A 17,834-nucleotide genomic window follows, 5' to 3' on the forward strand; every position below is an offset into this window, starting at 1 on the left:
ATTCGTACTGCAGAGGATAATTGCTTCTCATCAGCTTAAGTCACCAAATAATTTCGTGGGCCTTCCTTTCCTTTCTCAAATGCACAATCCCGCTGCATTGAAAGAACCCATTCCCAACATAGGGGGCTTGTTGCTAGGGAGGTGACGTCACTGCCCTGTGCCTTTTCTTATATTGCTGCCTGCTACAACTGAACAACTCATCTGCTAAAGTAAAAACCACTTCAACAAGTAGATATTTAATTTGCTTTGTATTATTATGCAATGTGTGTGTATATGTATGATATTAATGTTTTTGTTTTGTATGTTTTTGTTTGTGATGTGCATGGGGTTATTCTTCAGTAATGTGCTGCCCGCTATAAACACGAGGTTAAACTAGTTTTCTGCAGCTTGTGATAAATGTTTGGTTTGTGCACGTTTGATATAAGTAAATAGGGTCCTATATCCATATCACTGGTTTAAGTATTTGTTCATTTGATTTTTTTTTTTATTCATACAACTAAGAGGTTGTACATTTTCAGGTTGTTTTACTACTAATTGCCACCTCCAAAGTGATTTTATAATTATGGCTCACACATCTTTTACAAAAAAAGAAGTTTCCAGAATGTTCTGGGACCCATTGGGAAAGCTTTGCGGATGCCAGCTTGAGAGTCGCTGCTCTAAAGGACCCCCTCTCTGTTTGTCTTTTCGCCTGCAGGTATATCCGTACTATGTACCTGGGCATTCAAAGCCGGCGGCAGAAGGAACACCAGCGCCGCTTCTACTGGGCCATGATGTACGAATATGCAGACGTCAACATGCTGCGCCTCCTGGAGACCTTCCTGGAGAGCGCCCCACAACTGGTGCTACAACTCTGCATAATGATCCAAAAGAACCGGGCTGAGACACTACCGTGTAAGGGGAGCTGCTTCGCTCCATACCTGGGAATAGGGAAAGTGGGCCGTGGAGATTGTGATTGGAGAAGAGGAAGGGGCATTTGGGAACAGACAGGCTTTTAGTTTAAAAACACCTCTCCGAAAATGTTTTTGAGAAAACACAATACGCTGACATGTGTACATACATATGTATGTATGTGTGTGTGTACATAAAGTCCTGCCACACTTCAGCAATAACTTCATAACGTAGGTACATTTCTCACATTTCATGTGGCAGCTTTGACAACGCTGATGGCACAGCTGTCAATATGATGGCAGAATTGTATGCACACCTTTTGCATATAAAGGGAAAGAAAATATGTTCTTAAATGAAAACGCGGCAGATAGTTTTAAAAAAGGAAGGAGAAGAAAATAAAAAAAACACTTTAAATACAGCAGCCACTGTTCATTTAGACAAATAAACCATCTAAATAAAGTCTTTATAAAGTGTTTGTATTGCAGTAGATCATGTTTTGTTAGCATGATATGTAGTTGTGTAAGGCACTGAGGGAGATCATTGCAGTTTTTGAATCTAGTTTAGAAAAAGCAATATGTTATTAAAGAGTAAGTAGCAGAGAAATTTAAAATCTGTTTCATAGCTGTTTTCAAAATGTCCGCTCTAGTGCACTGGTAGTGTCAGGATTATTGCCCACATTGTCAAACAGGTAGCACAGCAATAACGATCCATGATGTGGTATGAAACAGAAAAAACAGAGCATATTTAATGTAAATCGCATATTTTTTTCCCTAAATTTAACCATAAAATTCAACATTTAAAAACATTTAAAATCAGTCTTTAAATCTGCTGACACTTGATGAGTCAACATTTAGCTGACCCGTTAAATATGGGCTTATAACAAATAAATCTGTGAATTTAAATCTTTTTTTATTTTTTTTTTATTTTTTTTTACACTATCGTTCAGTATCACATTTGATTTGGCATTGCATTCTGCAGAGCTGCCCTTACACTTCTAGAGCCAATCCCTCCACTTCCCTGCCTCCTCTGCATACAATGCAATATTTTTTTTTTTATTTTTTTATTTTTTTTTACACATTTCAAAACTTTTTTGTATTTAGTTAAATCTGAATCTTTTTCTGGTTAAATCTAGGAAGAATAAAAAAATACTGTTAAAATATTAGTGCTATTTTTTTTTTTACACTTGTCGCCCCATTCACAGAAGCTGCTATTTCATCTCTGTTCATTACACACTCGCTACTTCAAACATAATTTCTGTGATTTTACAAGTCAACGTCTCATTTGAAAGGTAAGAACTTGGATTAATTTGCAGTCATTTATGTATTTATTTTAAATGTTATATCCTTTTATTAACTTTTTTAACAGAACTGCACCTTTAGTCATAGTTACTAACTCTCCACACCCACCACACTTTGCGCACCACTGAATCAGGAGACAGATCTCAAACACCAGTGCACTAGAGTAAACATTTTGAAAAGAGCTTTGAAACAGACTTTACAGTTAGAAGTGTAAAAAGTTGTCAGGATGTTAACAATGAATAGCCAAATTACATATAGTTTATTTAAACAGTTGTAGCAACACATGGGGATGTATGAAGCTATATTTTTCAGAACCCTGCTATTTGCTCTTTAATTTGGTAATGAGCAGGTAAGAATGAGGAATTATTGCAGTTAAACAGGTTAAGAAAAAAATGTATGTCCATGTGAAAGTTTTCCACCACTGCATTGTAACCAATAGTTAATACAAATTGAAATGAACAGTTTCAGTGTCAGTCTATAGTCATTGTGTGACCCTGAGCAAGTCTTTCAGATGAGAGGTTATTATAAGTGACTCTGCAGCTGATGCATAGTTCATAGTTCACTCATATGCTAGTCTCATATCTTGTAAAGCGCTTTGTGATGGTGGTCCACTATGAAAGGAGCTATATAAAAATAAAGATTGTTATAATTATAAACACAGCACAACAATACTTATTTGGAAACACGTTGACTGTGTTTATTGTGTTCAAAGTAGCTTCTCGACAATCCTTTTTTTTTTTTATTCCACCCATTCTCTTGGAATAAAAAAGTATTCATGTTTTTTTTGTGGGATTCTTGTTTAAAGCTAGGTTATTGGATTCTCCAGAGTCTGGATATTTCCAGCTCTACTGAGTGATATATAGTGTATGTGCCACATAACCTGATCCATGCTCATCATTCAGGTCTTTGACATCAATAAAGATTTAACTACATCAAAGTTAGCCATAATAAAATTCTATGGGGTTTATATATAAAGTATTTTAACACAATTATATGGAGGTCTGTTTGAAACAATGGAGTAAGTACAGGTAGCTCCATGCATGTATTTTTTGTAGTTTTTTTAACCCTCCTAATGTTTTGGGAGAAGCACTCCTCTTGCTGGTCAGTAAATACACAAAAACTTGTAACTTACTACATATTAGACTGTGACAGAAATACAATGACTCTTGTAAATCTCCCTCCCTACCTGTGAGGGCACTAAGCAGCGAGAACAGAGTTCCTTGGACAGGCTGGTCTGACAGTTCTTTCCCAGGGTTCAAGGGAAGTCAGCCAGCCTGGAAGGGGGCGAGACTTGGTTGCAATAGCACATTGACCTGGAAGGGAAACGATGTGGCAGCCGCAAATTGGAGAGGCGGTTGCGTTTGTGTACCAAGGGGTCAGGCGTGACAGCATAAAAGGGGACGGAAAATTGTAAACTGTTCCTTCATTTGGTTTGAGCATTTAACCTGTAAGGACTGTGAGAGAATGGGATATGGATCGTCATGCATTGGCGGAGTACTGGAGATGCTGGACAGCAGACGGGAGACAGTGGAGAGAAGGAGGGAGGATCGCTACACTGCGCTCATTGAACAGGTAGGGCTGGCATTTTCCACAACACCAAGCCCTACGGGAACACCAGCATTATCAGCACTGAAGGCTTCGGCGATGAAGATGTCGGCGGACGATGACCCAGAGGCATACCTGGTCACGTTTGAGTGGCTGGCCAACACACGTCATCGCCGCGAGTGTTCTGGGTGAGCCAGCTGGGACCCTGCTTGATCGGGGAGGCTCAGGCAGCCTACCAGGCTATGAGCGACCTCAACACTGCCATTTATGACCTGGTCAAGCTGGCCATTCTCCGCCGCTTCAACATTACGGGAGAGACCCATCTGGTACGGTTCAAGGAGTACTGAAGATCCCTGGAGACATGCCCCAGCTTGTTTGTGGAGCGGTTGTGTGCACACGTGGTACACTGGCTGACCCATGAGAAGAAAACCACCCTGCAAATGGACAATGTAGAGGAAGATTTAGGCCCCTGTCCAGAGAACCGTAGCATTAAAATCTCTCTCTCTCCCCGTTAACCTTCTCATAGATCAGCCTGCAGCAGCAGATGAGCACGAGCCTGCAGCAGCAGACAAACATGCAGCCAGCCTATCCATGCTCCACAGAGAGATTTTCAGACAACAAAGGCCTTCTGCAGCCTCTCACAGAGCCTGTTTCATCTCTATCCTCCCGTTTCCAATCCATCGAGGCTCAGCTCTGACATGGACTCGCGTCAGCCCTTCCCACCTCTGCTCCAGCCTCAACCTCTGCTCCAGCCTCAGCCTCCGCCTCCATTCCAGCCTCAGCCTCACCCCCTACCTTAGGTCCTGTTCTCCCAGCAACCGATCTCGAGGCCCCACAGTACAACTTGGCCACAGCTGCCTCTGCTTCCTACAGAGCAGCTTCTTACAGCTTTCACACCCTGCTGCCTCCTTCACCCCTCCACCCATCCGTCATGTCTCTTCCCTCAATCCTATTCATGGCTCAGCACCCCCATCAGCATCTCACTCCCAGGATAAATATGGCCACTCTACAGCACTCTATCGTTTACCTACTCAGACCTCCGCACTGATCAGGCAGATCTCACCTGCTACTGTTATTTGCACCTCGCTAGAGAAGATCTCCGCTCTCTCTTCATATCGGCTCACTGCAACATGCAAAAGTTGCTTTAGTTTATTGTTTAAATCTGCAACTGGACTTCTCCAATATGCAGATCGTGGCAGCATTTCCGCAATCAATGCTAACGCTAATCCCCATCAAAATATGGGGCACTTGTCTTCCTCAGCAATCTATTTATATGTTTGCGCTTCCTCTCAAACATTACAGCATTAATACATGGTGAGAGATGCAGTACGAGACTGGAAATCTGTTTTGAGTCTGATTATCCACTATTAGGAGAATGACTGGAGTTGTGTAACCCAAATCTCTGAATGTGAGTTCACCTTTTCCAATTCAAGCAGACATGACAGGCGCAAACCGCTGATCGATCCCGTATTAACTAACAAATAGAACGGTCAGCATCTCATCTCTCTGCCCTCATTTCCAGAATATGAGGCGTAAAAGGTGCTGAGCTTCCCCAGCTCTCTGAACCCCTCTTCTCCGACCTATCCAGAAACATTATCTCTAGGCATTGGTTCGCCTCTCACCTCTCCTCCCTCATCACCAAGGCAGGCCTGCCATCCCAGTTCTACACACCCCATTCTCTTAGAATCAGAGTAGTGAAATCAGCAGCAACATGCCATCAAAGTCCTTGGTCACTAGACATCCTCAGCAGTCGATCTCTACATCAGAACCACCCCAGCATTTTATTTTTTAATTTTTTAATTTTTATGTTAATCATTTTCTGTTTCAGTTATCGCACCCTGGTGACTTTGTAACTCAGCTCCTAGTGGCGTCTAAGAAGTACTACAGTACTTTTGTACTGTGATATGTATCACTGATGTATTTCTTATGTCCACTAGGAGCAGTGTTACCAGGGACAGGCCAATTGTTACACTTTGGTGTACCTGATGTTCTTTAAAAAAGTAAAAATGCATAAAATAGATTGCTATGTTGATAAAGTAAAAACATAAGATTCATGAATATAAAAAAAAAAATACCCAAAACCTAAACTTAATTTCGCTTTGAAATAAAAATCCAACATGTCTAACAGTCATCCCATTCTCATTCGATAGGCCTAACATCACAGTAAAACAAAACAAGCACAGTTTTACTCTTTGTCAAAATCTAACAGAGCTATTTGGTCTGCTGTTTAAACGTGCGCCTAGTAAAGCAAGCAAGTACTGTAGTTGCATATGAAAAAGGAAAACTGAAGCTATAGATTATGCCCTAAGCTTTTAGCTTTTCAAGGTTACACAAAGAAAAAACCCTCCCTTGTTACAAAAAAAAGCTATATATTTGGAGCAAAGGTCAACTAAAAACAGAAACAACTCCAGGCATTAGGGAACAGATAGGGATATTAATAGCTTACCAATATCCTGCATTATCAAGGAAACCTCATCATTTATGAATTGTAGGCACAATTTGTAGTCTCCTGTTACAACAAGTGAAACAGCAGAATCATTCAATCTCTAGTAAGTGTAGAAAGTGCTGTATATGGGAATTCTATATACCATAGCCACCACTTACACCATTCAGGGTTATTTCAGGCAGCCGTTTGTCAGACCAATAGCGTTTAACATTTTCCATTTCCACTGATTTCAATAACAAAGGCGTAGTTTATACCATGTTACGCATTCCATATATTGCGGGCAAATTCAGTTGTGCAGATCTTGTTATGTGCCATTGACTTTGATTTCATGGGGCGATCGTGAGTGATAAGTGTAGTGCTTCATGGCAGCCTGGAGAGCGCCATGATACTTGAAGGGAATTAAAGGGATAGAACAGGAGTCTTGCTCTCAGCGATGGAGAACCTTATTGCCGAAGGCTGGTCCGGCAACCCAAGACTCGAAAACACATGGATAGAATCCCCCGCTCTGCTGTAGAGCCGCATTCTTGGCGACTTGGGAACCGAGCTACCCATAAGGGATTGAGGGGACAGAGTACCCGAATCTCGGACAGTCGCTGCAGCTCAGCGACTTGAGAATGGAGCTACCCATAAGGGACAGAAAGAAGAGAGGACTCGACTCTTAGAGAGCCACTGCTGCTCAGCGACTTGTGAATGGAGCTATCCACCAGGACCGAACAGACCTTCGAAGGAGAGCCTTGAAAATGAAAAATTAGAGGGACTCGGGATCGTGGAACGGAGCTTACAGGAGTCCTGGAGCTAGAAAGAAAAGAGTAGAGAGATTAGAAAGAAATTGAAGGACTGCAAGGCAGATATCGCGTTGAGGAGCAGAGGAGAGAGAGAGACTCCAGAAATTAGTATAGGGAAAGCGCACAAGCTGCGACAGGATAGAAAGTGTGGCTGGGGGTCCCATCTGGCCCGAAGCAGAACCTCCAATTTGAAGGGCATAGCCCTGGGAGGCTGGGGAAAGTCAGCCTCACTAACCTCCCAAAAATGGCCCCCGGCCCCCCCCGCAGAACCGCACCTGCGAGAATAGAAAAGACTGCAGCCACAGCATGACATAGACTTAAGTGGGGAAAAAATAAACAAAACAAAGACAGGTTAGTATTGATAACCTAAAGGAAAGCCATCCACGCTGTGGAGAGGAAAACCCCCCTTTTTTAGGAGGAAACCTCTGGCGGAGAGGGAAACCCTACTCGAGGCAAGCTTGCTAGGGACTGATGGGCAGATACGATGACTGCTGGGGTGGTTTTGATGTAGATCAACTGCTGAGGATGCCTAGTGACCTAGGACTTTGATGACGTGTTGCTGCGGATTTCACTGCTCTGATTCTAAGAGAATGGGGTGTGTAGAACTGGGATGGCAGGCCTGCCTTGGTGATGAGGGAGGAGAGGTGAGAGGCGAACCAATGCCTAGAGATAATGTTTCTGGATAGGTCGGAGAAGAGAGGTTCAGAGAGCTGGAACTGAGGGCTGAGGTGGCAGCTGGAGCTGAACAAATATATGAATCGGCTGCTGGGGAAGCTCAGCACCTTTTAGTCACACTATTAGTCATTCTCCTAATAGTGGATAATCAGATTCAAAACAGATTTCCAGTCTGCCTGATCAGTGAGGAGGTCTGAGTAGGTAAATGATGGAGTGCTGTAGAGTGGCCATATTTATCCTGGGAGTGAGATGCTGATGGGGGTGCTGAGCCATGAATAGGATTGAGGGAAGAGACATGATGGACAGGTGGAGGGGTGAAGGAGGCAGCAGGGTGTGAAAGCTGTAAGAAGCTGCTCTGTAGGAAGCAGAGGCAGCTGTGGCCAAATCGTACTGTGGGGCCTCGAGATCGGTTGCTGGGAGAACAGGACCTAAAGTAGGGGGTGAGGCTGAGGCTGGAGCAGAGGTGGGAAGGGCTGGCACAAGTCTGTGTCAGAGCTGAGCCTCGATGGATTGGAGACGGGAGGATAGAGATGAAACGGGCTCTGTGAGAGGCTGCAGAAGGCCTTTGATGTCTGAAAATCTCTCTGTGGAGCATGGATAGGCTGGCTGCATGTTTGTCTGCTGCTGCAGGCTCGTGCTCATCTGCTGCTGCAGGCTGATCTATGAGAAGGTTAGCGGGGAGAGAGAGATTTGGATTGGATTGCACCGAAAAGTAACTGGAGCCTGGCGCTGAGATTGAAAGTGCTCAGCAAGGAGCTGAAAAGGTGGTGCAGCTGCAGTGGCTAGAGCTGCTGCGGATGCCGTGGACTGCACAGCTGATCGTGGCTGCACCTTGGATTTTTTATTTTTTTTGATGACAGACGGGCTCTTGACGCTGCCGGGGTACGAAAGACCAGATTAGTTGACTGGGACTCACACAGGAGGAGAAACATTGCTTCTCTGTCAGTACATGCTGGTATGGCTATTCCAATATCGAGTAATGATTTAAGTAACTTGTTGGTTGGCCAGTCTTGGAAGAAGAAGCAGCTTGGAGATGGATTAGACGGAGCAGATCTTTTACCATGGCAGAGTTGAAGAATGGCAGCAGCTGCTGCTGGAACTGGAGCAGAGGAGACATCTGGAAACCACGAATGACTCGGGTTGTCTCCGAAATCCAGTGGAGGAGAGGTACTGGTTGGAACATCCAAGCTTGATTGAAGCGAAATAGCTGCTAGTGGGATAGCAGTAGATGATAGTTCTCACTCCCCCTTTTTTTAAATAGCTTTGATAAGAGATTTCTTCTTTTTTTTCGCACAGACTATGAATAGACTGCTACCCTGAAGAGACTGGTAGCGTACCGGCTTGTACGAAAAACAAAAAACACTAGAGAGGGTGTAAGAGGAAACAGGAGACTTATATAGAAGTGGGAAAGTGATTGACAGGGAGAATAGAGACAGGGGAAGGATAGACGCGACTCACCAGCGACCCTGAAACTCAACCTAAATGTTTACACTTAAATAACAAACATACTGCTTATGCTGTAGTAATCACTCTTACTAATCCACAAGTCAGCTGTTTTCACCTTGTTACTTTGCCATTCACATAGATTTCAATACAAAAGGCAGCACTTTAGTAAAAAAGCTGTTTGCGCCTCGTTTCTGAGCGATTACCCCTGTACTGTACCTTGGCTATTTAATCCCTGTACGCAGTGTCGGGTTTACAGTTTGAAAGAACAGCACTGACTGCAATAGCAACCAATCATGGCTGGAAAAAGAAAAGCGATGAGCATCAGCATGAAAACTCAGTGTAAATAAAATGTCTCTGTTAGATGCTGCTGTGCGCTTACTAAAGCATGCTTGGAGCTCTGTCAGTCAGCAAATAATGCAACTTTGCTTTAAAAAGCCAGAGATAAATGTGGGAATTGACCTGATTGTGGATTGGGAAAGGGGGTGGGAGTAGTCTGTAAATAATGTGTGTTTGTAAACTGTGTTATTCTTGTTCGGATCTGTTAGCATTCTCTGTGGGTTTTGGTGCTTCTGTGACTTAGAGCAGAAAGACTGCCTGTGTGTGAGTGCATCACTAAGGGGGGTGGGAGAAGGTCTGACACGAGCAGTCAGAGAGAGTGTTGGACCAGTGCGTGAGTGTGGAGATGACAGTTTAAGAGAGAGAAGCGGGATCTGGCGGCGGGTGAACTGAGAGAGAGAGAGTTGAGAATTTGAGTTTGTGAGTGACAGGAGAGGAATGAGAGCCATTGTTCACTAAAAACAAAAAAATTAATAAATACAGCAGTTTCCTTCTGCTTTGAACTGCAACTGTTGTCTGCCTCATTATATCTTGTTAACCCTGCAGCTCAGTGCTAGTATATGTAAATAAATCCTGTTCGCCTGCGGGGCGTATCAACTTCGACCTCCAACTCGAGCTCCTGCCTGTCACTCAGCAGCGAATGCACACACCCACACTGCAGACGGCTACTCTGTCACAAGCACTGATACCCTGTATCTTCCTAAACAAGGGATTTAGGGGAGCTCCCTAATAAAAGCTGAATCTCAAAACAATAATAATATAGTACAGTAATTGTTCCAGCTGTGTATAATGGGATTCGCCTTTTTACATATCCACCCTTACTCTGGCCCCATCGCAGTTGGATACGCGATGGATTACTGTACTTATTACATTCATAGGTTTTAATACATCTTTATTAGTGTATTGAGTTTCTTAAATATTTTAACCGCATACACGCTTGTTTGTTTTGATTACTGTTCTGGTGATTGGGGGGCATTTTGAATTATTGAGGTTATTGAGTTTATACCGTCCTTCACTTACTGTGGGTGAATCACATTAACACAAACGCGCTTATTCTAAGTGGTGGTGAGTGTATTTTTTAAACCCCAAAGAAGCAGCACAAGCATCTTTACCAAAACTGAAGGCTTTGTAGTTGGCTTTGTACACCAGTGGAGGCTCCATAGAATAGGCAAGGGAGGAAGTGCCTCCTTAAAATTTCAAAGTGTGTGTGTGTGTACATTGCTATTAGATATAGCATTATACAGTGTGTGTGTGTGCACACATGTATACATTATATACATTGTGTATGTACATGTACATGTTGTTGTGTGTTATATATATATATTATACATATATATATAGATATATATATATATATATATATATATATATATTAAAACTCCCCCCTCTTTCGTTATTGGGAGAAAGCAATAACTATATAATTGAGTAATCGGGATATGCAAATTTCAGCATTACAAGAGCCAATCAAATTGCGTAAAAGTCGCCAAACGAGCTTCTACGTTCACAGTGTTTTAAAAAGTCAAAACTACATATATATATATATATATATATATATATATATATATATATATATATATATATATATATATATATAAAATGCCTATAGAAAGTCTACACCCCCTTGAACTTTTTTCACATTTTGTTGTGTCAGTGCCTCGTAGTTCCTCTTATCTACACACCATACTCCACACTGTTAAAAAAAAAAAAAAAAAAAGTTTTATTGAAAAAATTTATATATTAAAAACACAAAACTGAAAGATCATAATTGGGTACCTGAGTTAATATTTGGTGGAAGCACCTTTGGCAGCAATTACAGCTGTGAGTCTGTTGGGATAGGTCTCTACCAACTTTGCACACCTAGATTTGGTAGTATTTGACCATTCTTCTTTACAAAACTGTTCAAGCTCTGTCAAGTTCCTTGGGGAGCACTGATGGACAGCAATCTTCAAGTAATGCCACAAATTTCCAATTGGATTTAGGTCGGGGTTCTGACTGGGCCACTCAAGGACATTTACCTTTTTGTTCCTTAGCCACTCCAGTGTAGCTTTGGCTGTGTGCTTTGGGTCGTTGTCATGTTGAAAGGTGAACTTCCGTCCCAGTTTCAGCTTTCTTGCAGAGGGCAGCAGGTTTTCCTCATAGACTTCTCTGTACTTTGCTCCATTTATTTTCCGTTTATCCTGACAAGTACCCTAGTCAATGCCGATGAGAAGCATCCCCATAACATGATGCTGCCACTACCATGCTTCATAGTAGGGATGGTGCTCTTTGGGTGATGTGCTGTGTTAGGTTTGCGCCAAACATAACGCTTTGTATTTAGAGCAAAAGTTTCAATTTAAGTTTTGTCAGACCACAAAACTTTTTGCCACATGGCTACAGAGTGTTTTTGCATACTTCAAACGGGATTCAAGGTGGGCTTTCTTGAGTAATAGCTTCCTTCTTGCCACCCTACAATACAGGCCAGATTTGTGGAATGCTTGGGATATTGTTGTCACATGCACAATTTGACCAGTCTTGGCCATAAAAGCCTGTAGCTCTTGTAAATTTGCCTTTGGCCTCTTGGTAGCCTCTGATCATTCTCCTTCTTGCTCGGTCATCCAGTTTGGTTTTGGTGGTGCCATACACCTTCCACTTCTAAATAATTGTCTAGACCGTGCTCCAAGGGCTATTCAAGGCCTTTGATTTTTTTTTATACCCAACCCCTGATCTGTGCCTTTCAACAAATTTGTCCTGGAGTTCTTTTGAAAGTGCCTTGATGCACATGGTTGAGTCTTTGCTTTGAAATGCACTACCCAGCAGAGTGAACCTACAGGAACTGCTGAATTTATCCTGAAATCATCACTACAATTTAACACAGGTGGAGGCAACAAAAGGTGAACATTTTTAAAGTGGGTGCAGACTTTCTATAGGCACTGTATATCGCCCCTCACTATACTGTGGATTCAGATATATCACGGTCCTGGAGTTGGCTCTCCATTTTTACAGTCTAACTGCACTTGCCTTATAAATAGGCAATTTTACTTAGAATTACCGTTTGTTTTATTTTGTACTGCACACCACAAACAAAAATCTACAAGACAATTAAAAACAAGACATGAATATCGATCGTATTGTTATCATATACACACATGTTGCACAATAAGACAAAGCAAATTAAATATCTACTTGCTGAAGTGGTTTTTATTGTAGTCAATGAGGTGTTCACTTGTGGCAGCAATGCACTAGCAAAAGTCACAGGGCAGTGATGTCGGCTCCCTAGCAACAAGCCTTGTATGTTGGGAATGGATTCTTTCAACGCAGCGGGTTTGTGCATTTGAGAAAGGAGAGGAAGACTCATGAAATTAATTGGAGACTTAAGTTGAAGAGAAGCAATTACTGTCCGCAGTACTAATTAAAATGGTGTGCTGCTTTTTATATGAAAAATGAGAAAAAGCAGTTTGCTTAGAGGATTTATATTGGACCCCGATGCCCCGATAAAACATGTGGATGGTGTGTATATATGTATATATTTGTTGTGTAGCATTATAATGTAATAATGCTGAATAAAAGAAAAATGTTGTCTAAAATGCAAGAACAAAAGTCATTTTAACCAAATCCCTAGATTCAACATTCCCATATTAACAGCAGTTCTGGCTCCTCCGTCGAGGCAAGTCTCTGTTATACTCCAATCTGCTATTAACCACAGTACTAGCAGTAGCCGATAACGTGATCTGAGCACAGGTTTTAATTGGAGGGGTCCAGAGAGTTTTTTTTCCTTAGAGCAGACAAGCCTCAGTTACAAAATCCTATCTGCTATAACCACACACAGTACAGCAATGGCAGATGACATATTCTGATCCCTGTTTATAACTGAAGGAGCAACTCAAACCCTCCTGCCCCCTATTTTCCCAGTGCAGGCAAACATGTTCACTCTCTTTTCGCCTTTAGGGTCCGTATATAATTATTTTGTTGGCCATTTATTCATTTATTTAAATTTAGCAAATGAAGTCAATAGGATCTTTTTCCTCTGCCTTTCTCCTGCCTTAACAACTTTGTTTGGAAAATATTGTATGCAAAGTATGTTGGTGAAGTGGTCTTGAAATCTGAATGCTATGTTCATGTTGTATACAGTGCATTTTTAAACATATGCTGGCAGTGTGTAACAGTTAAGTTTATTAGAATACACTGTGATGGGCTACTGATGTGATGGGACCACTATCCACTGGACTTGCCTGGCCTAAGCACCACATTACTGGATCCTCAGCTGATGCACTATCCTTGCACTATTGCACTACTAATATGTCATTGTAGATATAACTTGCTGTAATCCTAACTTGTTGCATCCATATTGTATTATTTGCACTTACTGTAAACTATACTGTATTATATTAATCTTGGATAGAGGCTGCCAATAAATAATAATAATAATAATAATAATAATAATAATAATAATAATAATAATAATAATAATAATAATAATGATGATGATGATGATGATGATGAAGATGAAAAGTGTCAGTGCTCCATGCACTCTGCCTTTTTTCTGCCTCCCTATTTCTTTTGCAACACTGAGGAACACAGGCAAGCGTGAAAATGTAATTGATCCCTATACCACTGTAGGTTCATACAGCAAACATACAGGTAGTGGACAAAAAAATGGAAACACCTGGGTAAACAAGGGACACCAAGTATATTGAAAGCAAGGGCTTCCACACAGGTATGGCTCATGCGTTAATTAAGCAAATAACATCCCAGCATGCTTAGGGTCATTCATAAAAATGCTGGACAGGCCTGGTTGCCTATAATTATGGCTAGCATGGCTGCAAGAGGAGACCTCAGTGACTTTGAAAGAGGGGTGATTGTTGGGGCAGGTTTGGAAGGAGCTTCAGTGACCAAGACAGCTCAACTTGTTGATGTTTCACGAGCACCAGTGTCTAAGATGATGTCAGCATGGAACTCCAAGAAAAAGACATCAACAGCAAAGAGCAACAGTGGGGGGAAGCGCGTACTCCAGGATCATGATATCCATGCATTCATTCGAAGTGCAAGGCAAAACAAGCGAGCAACTGCAGATTAATTGACCGCAAATTTCAACCTGGGGCGCGAGCAGCCAGTTTTATCAAAAAAGGTCCACCGAGAACTCCACAGAGAGGGATACCGTAGTCGGGTTGCAGTGCACAAACTGCTCATCACACCCGGCAATGCACGTTTGAGTGTCCAATGGTGCAAAGAGCATAGGCAATGGACTCCCGAGCATTGGAGAAATGCGATATGGTCAGATGAATCATCCTTCACCATGTTCTCAACAAATGGACAAGTGCATGTGTGGAGGCAACCTAAAGAACTCTACAGCCCTGAGTACTTGGTTCCAACAGTGAAGGGTTCTGGGGGTTCTGTGATGTTGTGGGACGCATTTTCCTGGCATGGTTTGGGTGCACTCATTCCCTTTTACAAGGCAAGGTCAATGCTAATTGTTGCTTAATGGTACTGAGTGATCATCTTCACCCTATGTAGCAGCATTTCTTTCCTGCTGGGGGAGTTGTCTTCCAGGGTGACAATGCCCCCATCCACAGAGCACCTGTGGTCGCCCAATGGTTTGATGAGCATGACACTGATGTTATCCATATGTCATGGCCCTCTCAGTCACCAGATCTGAACGCAATCGAGCATTTATGGAATATTCTGGAATGACTCCTGAGACAGCGTTTTCTAACACCATCAACCAACCGTGAGTTTATTGACTGTCTCATGGAAGACTGGTGCCGCATCCCTCCTGCAGAATTCCAGAGGCTGGTAGACTCTATGCCACAGCGCATACAGTCCGTACTGGCTGCACGTGGTGGCCCAACGAACTATTAAGTAACTTTACATTGGTGTTTCCATTTTTTTGTCCACTACCTGTATTTAGAGGGGTTAGTGTCTGTACAGGAGGAGTTGGGAAAGTGAACTTTACAGTCCCACCGTATGGTACTCTCCCTGCTGCACTAAAAGGACATTAAAAGATTCATAAATTACAAATAATAGTTGTGACTATTGGGCTCTTTAGTCATTTGGAAAGGCTCTTATGTTTCTCAGAAACTAGGTTTTTACGTCATGAATGTATAGAAAAGGGGGGTTATTTAATGGTTTATTATTAACAATTTACTTGAGAAGGAGTTTGGTTTGCAAATAAGCGAGGCTTTACATTGTAAAGAAAGAGACTTTTTTGAATGTCTTATGATTAGTACTGGTAAGATGTATTTGTTAGACAACTACTGAGTTTTTAATCCATTTGGTACTTTGCGGATTTGAAAATTTTGATTTCATTAACCGTAATGGGGTAGGGTAATACTATATGATAAAAAATGGAACAGTTTTGTTATATGTTATTTTGAAGGAAGTGATATTGAGCTTTTATGAGTTTTACTGCAATAGAGAGAAATAATACATGGAGAAATAATACATACATTAAAAAAAAAAAAACTACTGTACAGGTGGCACTGTAGATGTCTCAAAAGGATATCAACTCAATTACTCAGTGAGGTACGTTTTAATTTTAACAATGCCTTAGGAGCCTTTTAACCTTGCTTTTTCTCTGGTTTCTCCCACTGTAGGTATGTCCTCATTGGCCTCCCTGTTCTCCCTGGCCTGGGTGCTGGCGTCTTATCACAAGCTCCTGAGGGACTCGCGGGATGACAAGAAAAGCATGAGCTATCGGGGCGCCCTGATCCACATCTTCTGGCGTTTGTTCACCATCTCCTCCCGGGTGCTTTCCTTTGCCCTTTTTGCCTCTATCTTCCAGCTCTATTTCGGGATCTTTGTGGTGATCCACTGGTGCGCCATGGCTTTCTGGATCGTCCATGGGGGCACTGACTTTTGCATGTCCAAGTGGGAGGAGGTCCTCTTCAACATGGTGGTGGGTATCGTTTATATCTTCTGTTGGTTCAACGTCAAGGAAGGTAGGACTCGATATCGCATGGTGGCTTACTACCTAGTGGTGCTCACTGAGAACGCTGCCTTGACGTTTCTGTGGTATTTCTACAGGGACCCTGCTGCCACTGACTCTTACGCGGTGCCTGCCCTATGTGGCGTGTTACTCAGCTTTGCCACAGGGGTGGTCTTCATGCTCCTCTACTATGGAGTGCTTCACCCCATGGGCCCTCGGGCAAAGATCCTGGTCAGCTCTTGTTGTGCTGAGCTTCTCTGGGGTTTGCCTTTGCCTCCCGAAGCTGAGCCCATGGCTCCCACCCCAGGACCAAGGGGGTCCCAGGCTACCCGAAGCAGAGGGGGCTCCACCGGGGAGCAGCAGGAGGAAGAAGAGGACCTGACAGCCGACACCTGCCTGCCCGTTTTCCAGGTGAGACCAACGGTGCCAACCACCCCCATGGGAAGGCCCTACCCCCTTGAGGGTCCCCTCATCAAAATCGACATGCCAAGGAAGCGCTACCCAGCCTGGGACGCACACTTTGTGGACCGTAGGCTGAGAAGGACTATCAACATCCTTCAGTACATCACCCCTGCAGCAGTAGGGATCAGGTACAGAGACGGACCCTTGCTCTATGAGCTTCTACAGTATGAGTCTTCACTTTGAAGGTGCTTCCGTTCTTTTTCTCTCCCTCTGTCTGTTTCTCAATTACAACTCGTTTTTTGTTTGTTTTGTTTATAGTTTTTTTGCATTTTTTGGTTCTTCAACTAAAGAAAGGGACCTTTATTTTTCTGTTACACTGTCATCATTCATAAGACAATGAAATATATAAAAGTTAAAACAAACAAAAAAGAAACAGACAAAAATATTTTTAAAAGCCTGCATATAAGCTTTTTTTTTTTCTTTCTTCTGGTTACTCTGTGTATATAAGAATATGTTTTGTATGTACGAAAAGAAACAAAAAGTTGTTTTTTTTCTTCATTTTTCTACACACAAGATATAATGGTATTTCAATTCTATGCTTCACCATGTGGTGAAGAGAGGTGTCTTCACCCTGGTGTTTTATATTCTAACGTAGCAGCCGTATAGCATCCTGGGAATGGTGGAGGACTGAAAAGCAATTTGCTTACTTGTCATTTGAGCAGTTAGCAAAACTTCCAACCACCACAATTGTGGCTAGCCCCCTCTATCTTATGATTCTTCTCTCACAAACTGACTCAATTGAACTAAAAGGGTAACAGCCATGACTTAATGGAGTAGTTCATTTCTTGTCCCTGTGTACTTCCTGTGTTCCAAACATAGCAACCTGACCATCACACTTATGTTTGTGCTGCACATGAGACAGGTGGGTTGTGGTGGGTTCCTGCTATCGGCAGCACAGGAAGTAAACAAAAAAAAAAAATGATAAGGGGCCTGTGAGAAAGTTACAGTGTTATTTTCTCCCATTTTGTAAACTCATAACAACACTGAATTGGAGAACAGGTCAGTCTGGTAAAAAAGCAGGTCCACTTTGTACAAATGAAAGCACATACTTG

At 42.3% G+C, this 17,834-nt stretch overlaps 1 protein-coding gene across 1 annotated transcript in view; it reads left to right on the forward strand.

Moving 5' to 3' along the window:
* The window catches only part of LOC121317427 (XK-related protein 6-like), a 101,495-nt gene extending 84,530 nt beyond the window's left edge, over nt 1-16,965 (forward strand). The window contains exons 2-3 of the mRNA XM_041253349.1: nt 695-891; nt 15,989-16,965. Coding sequence (XP_041109283.1) covers nt 695-891; nt 15,989-16,965 — 1,174 coding nt within the window. The remainder of the gene's footprint in view (nt 1-694; nt 892-15,988) is intronic.
* The last annotated feature ends 869 nt before the right edge of the window (nt 16,966-17,834 follow it).

This window comes from Polyodon spathula, chromosome 6 (assembly GCF_017654505.1).
Source record: "Polyodon spathula isolate WHYD16114869_AA chromosome 6, ASM1765450v1, whole genome shotgun sequence".
Classification (NCBI taxonomy): Eukaryota; Metazoa; Chordata; class Actinopteri; order Acipenseriformes; family Polyodontidae; genus Polyodon; species Polyodon spathula.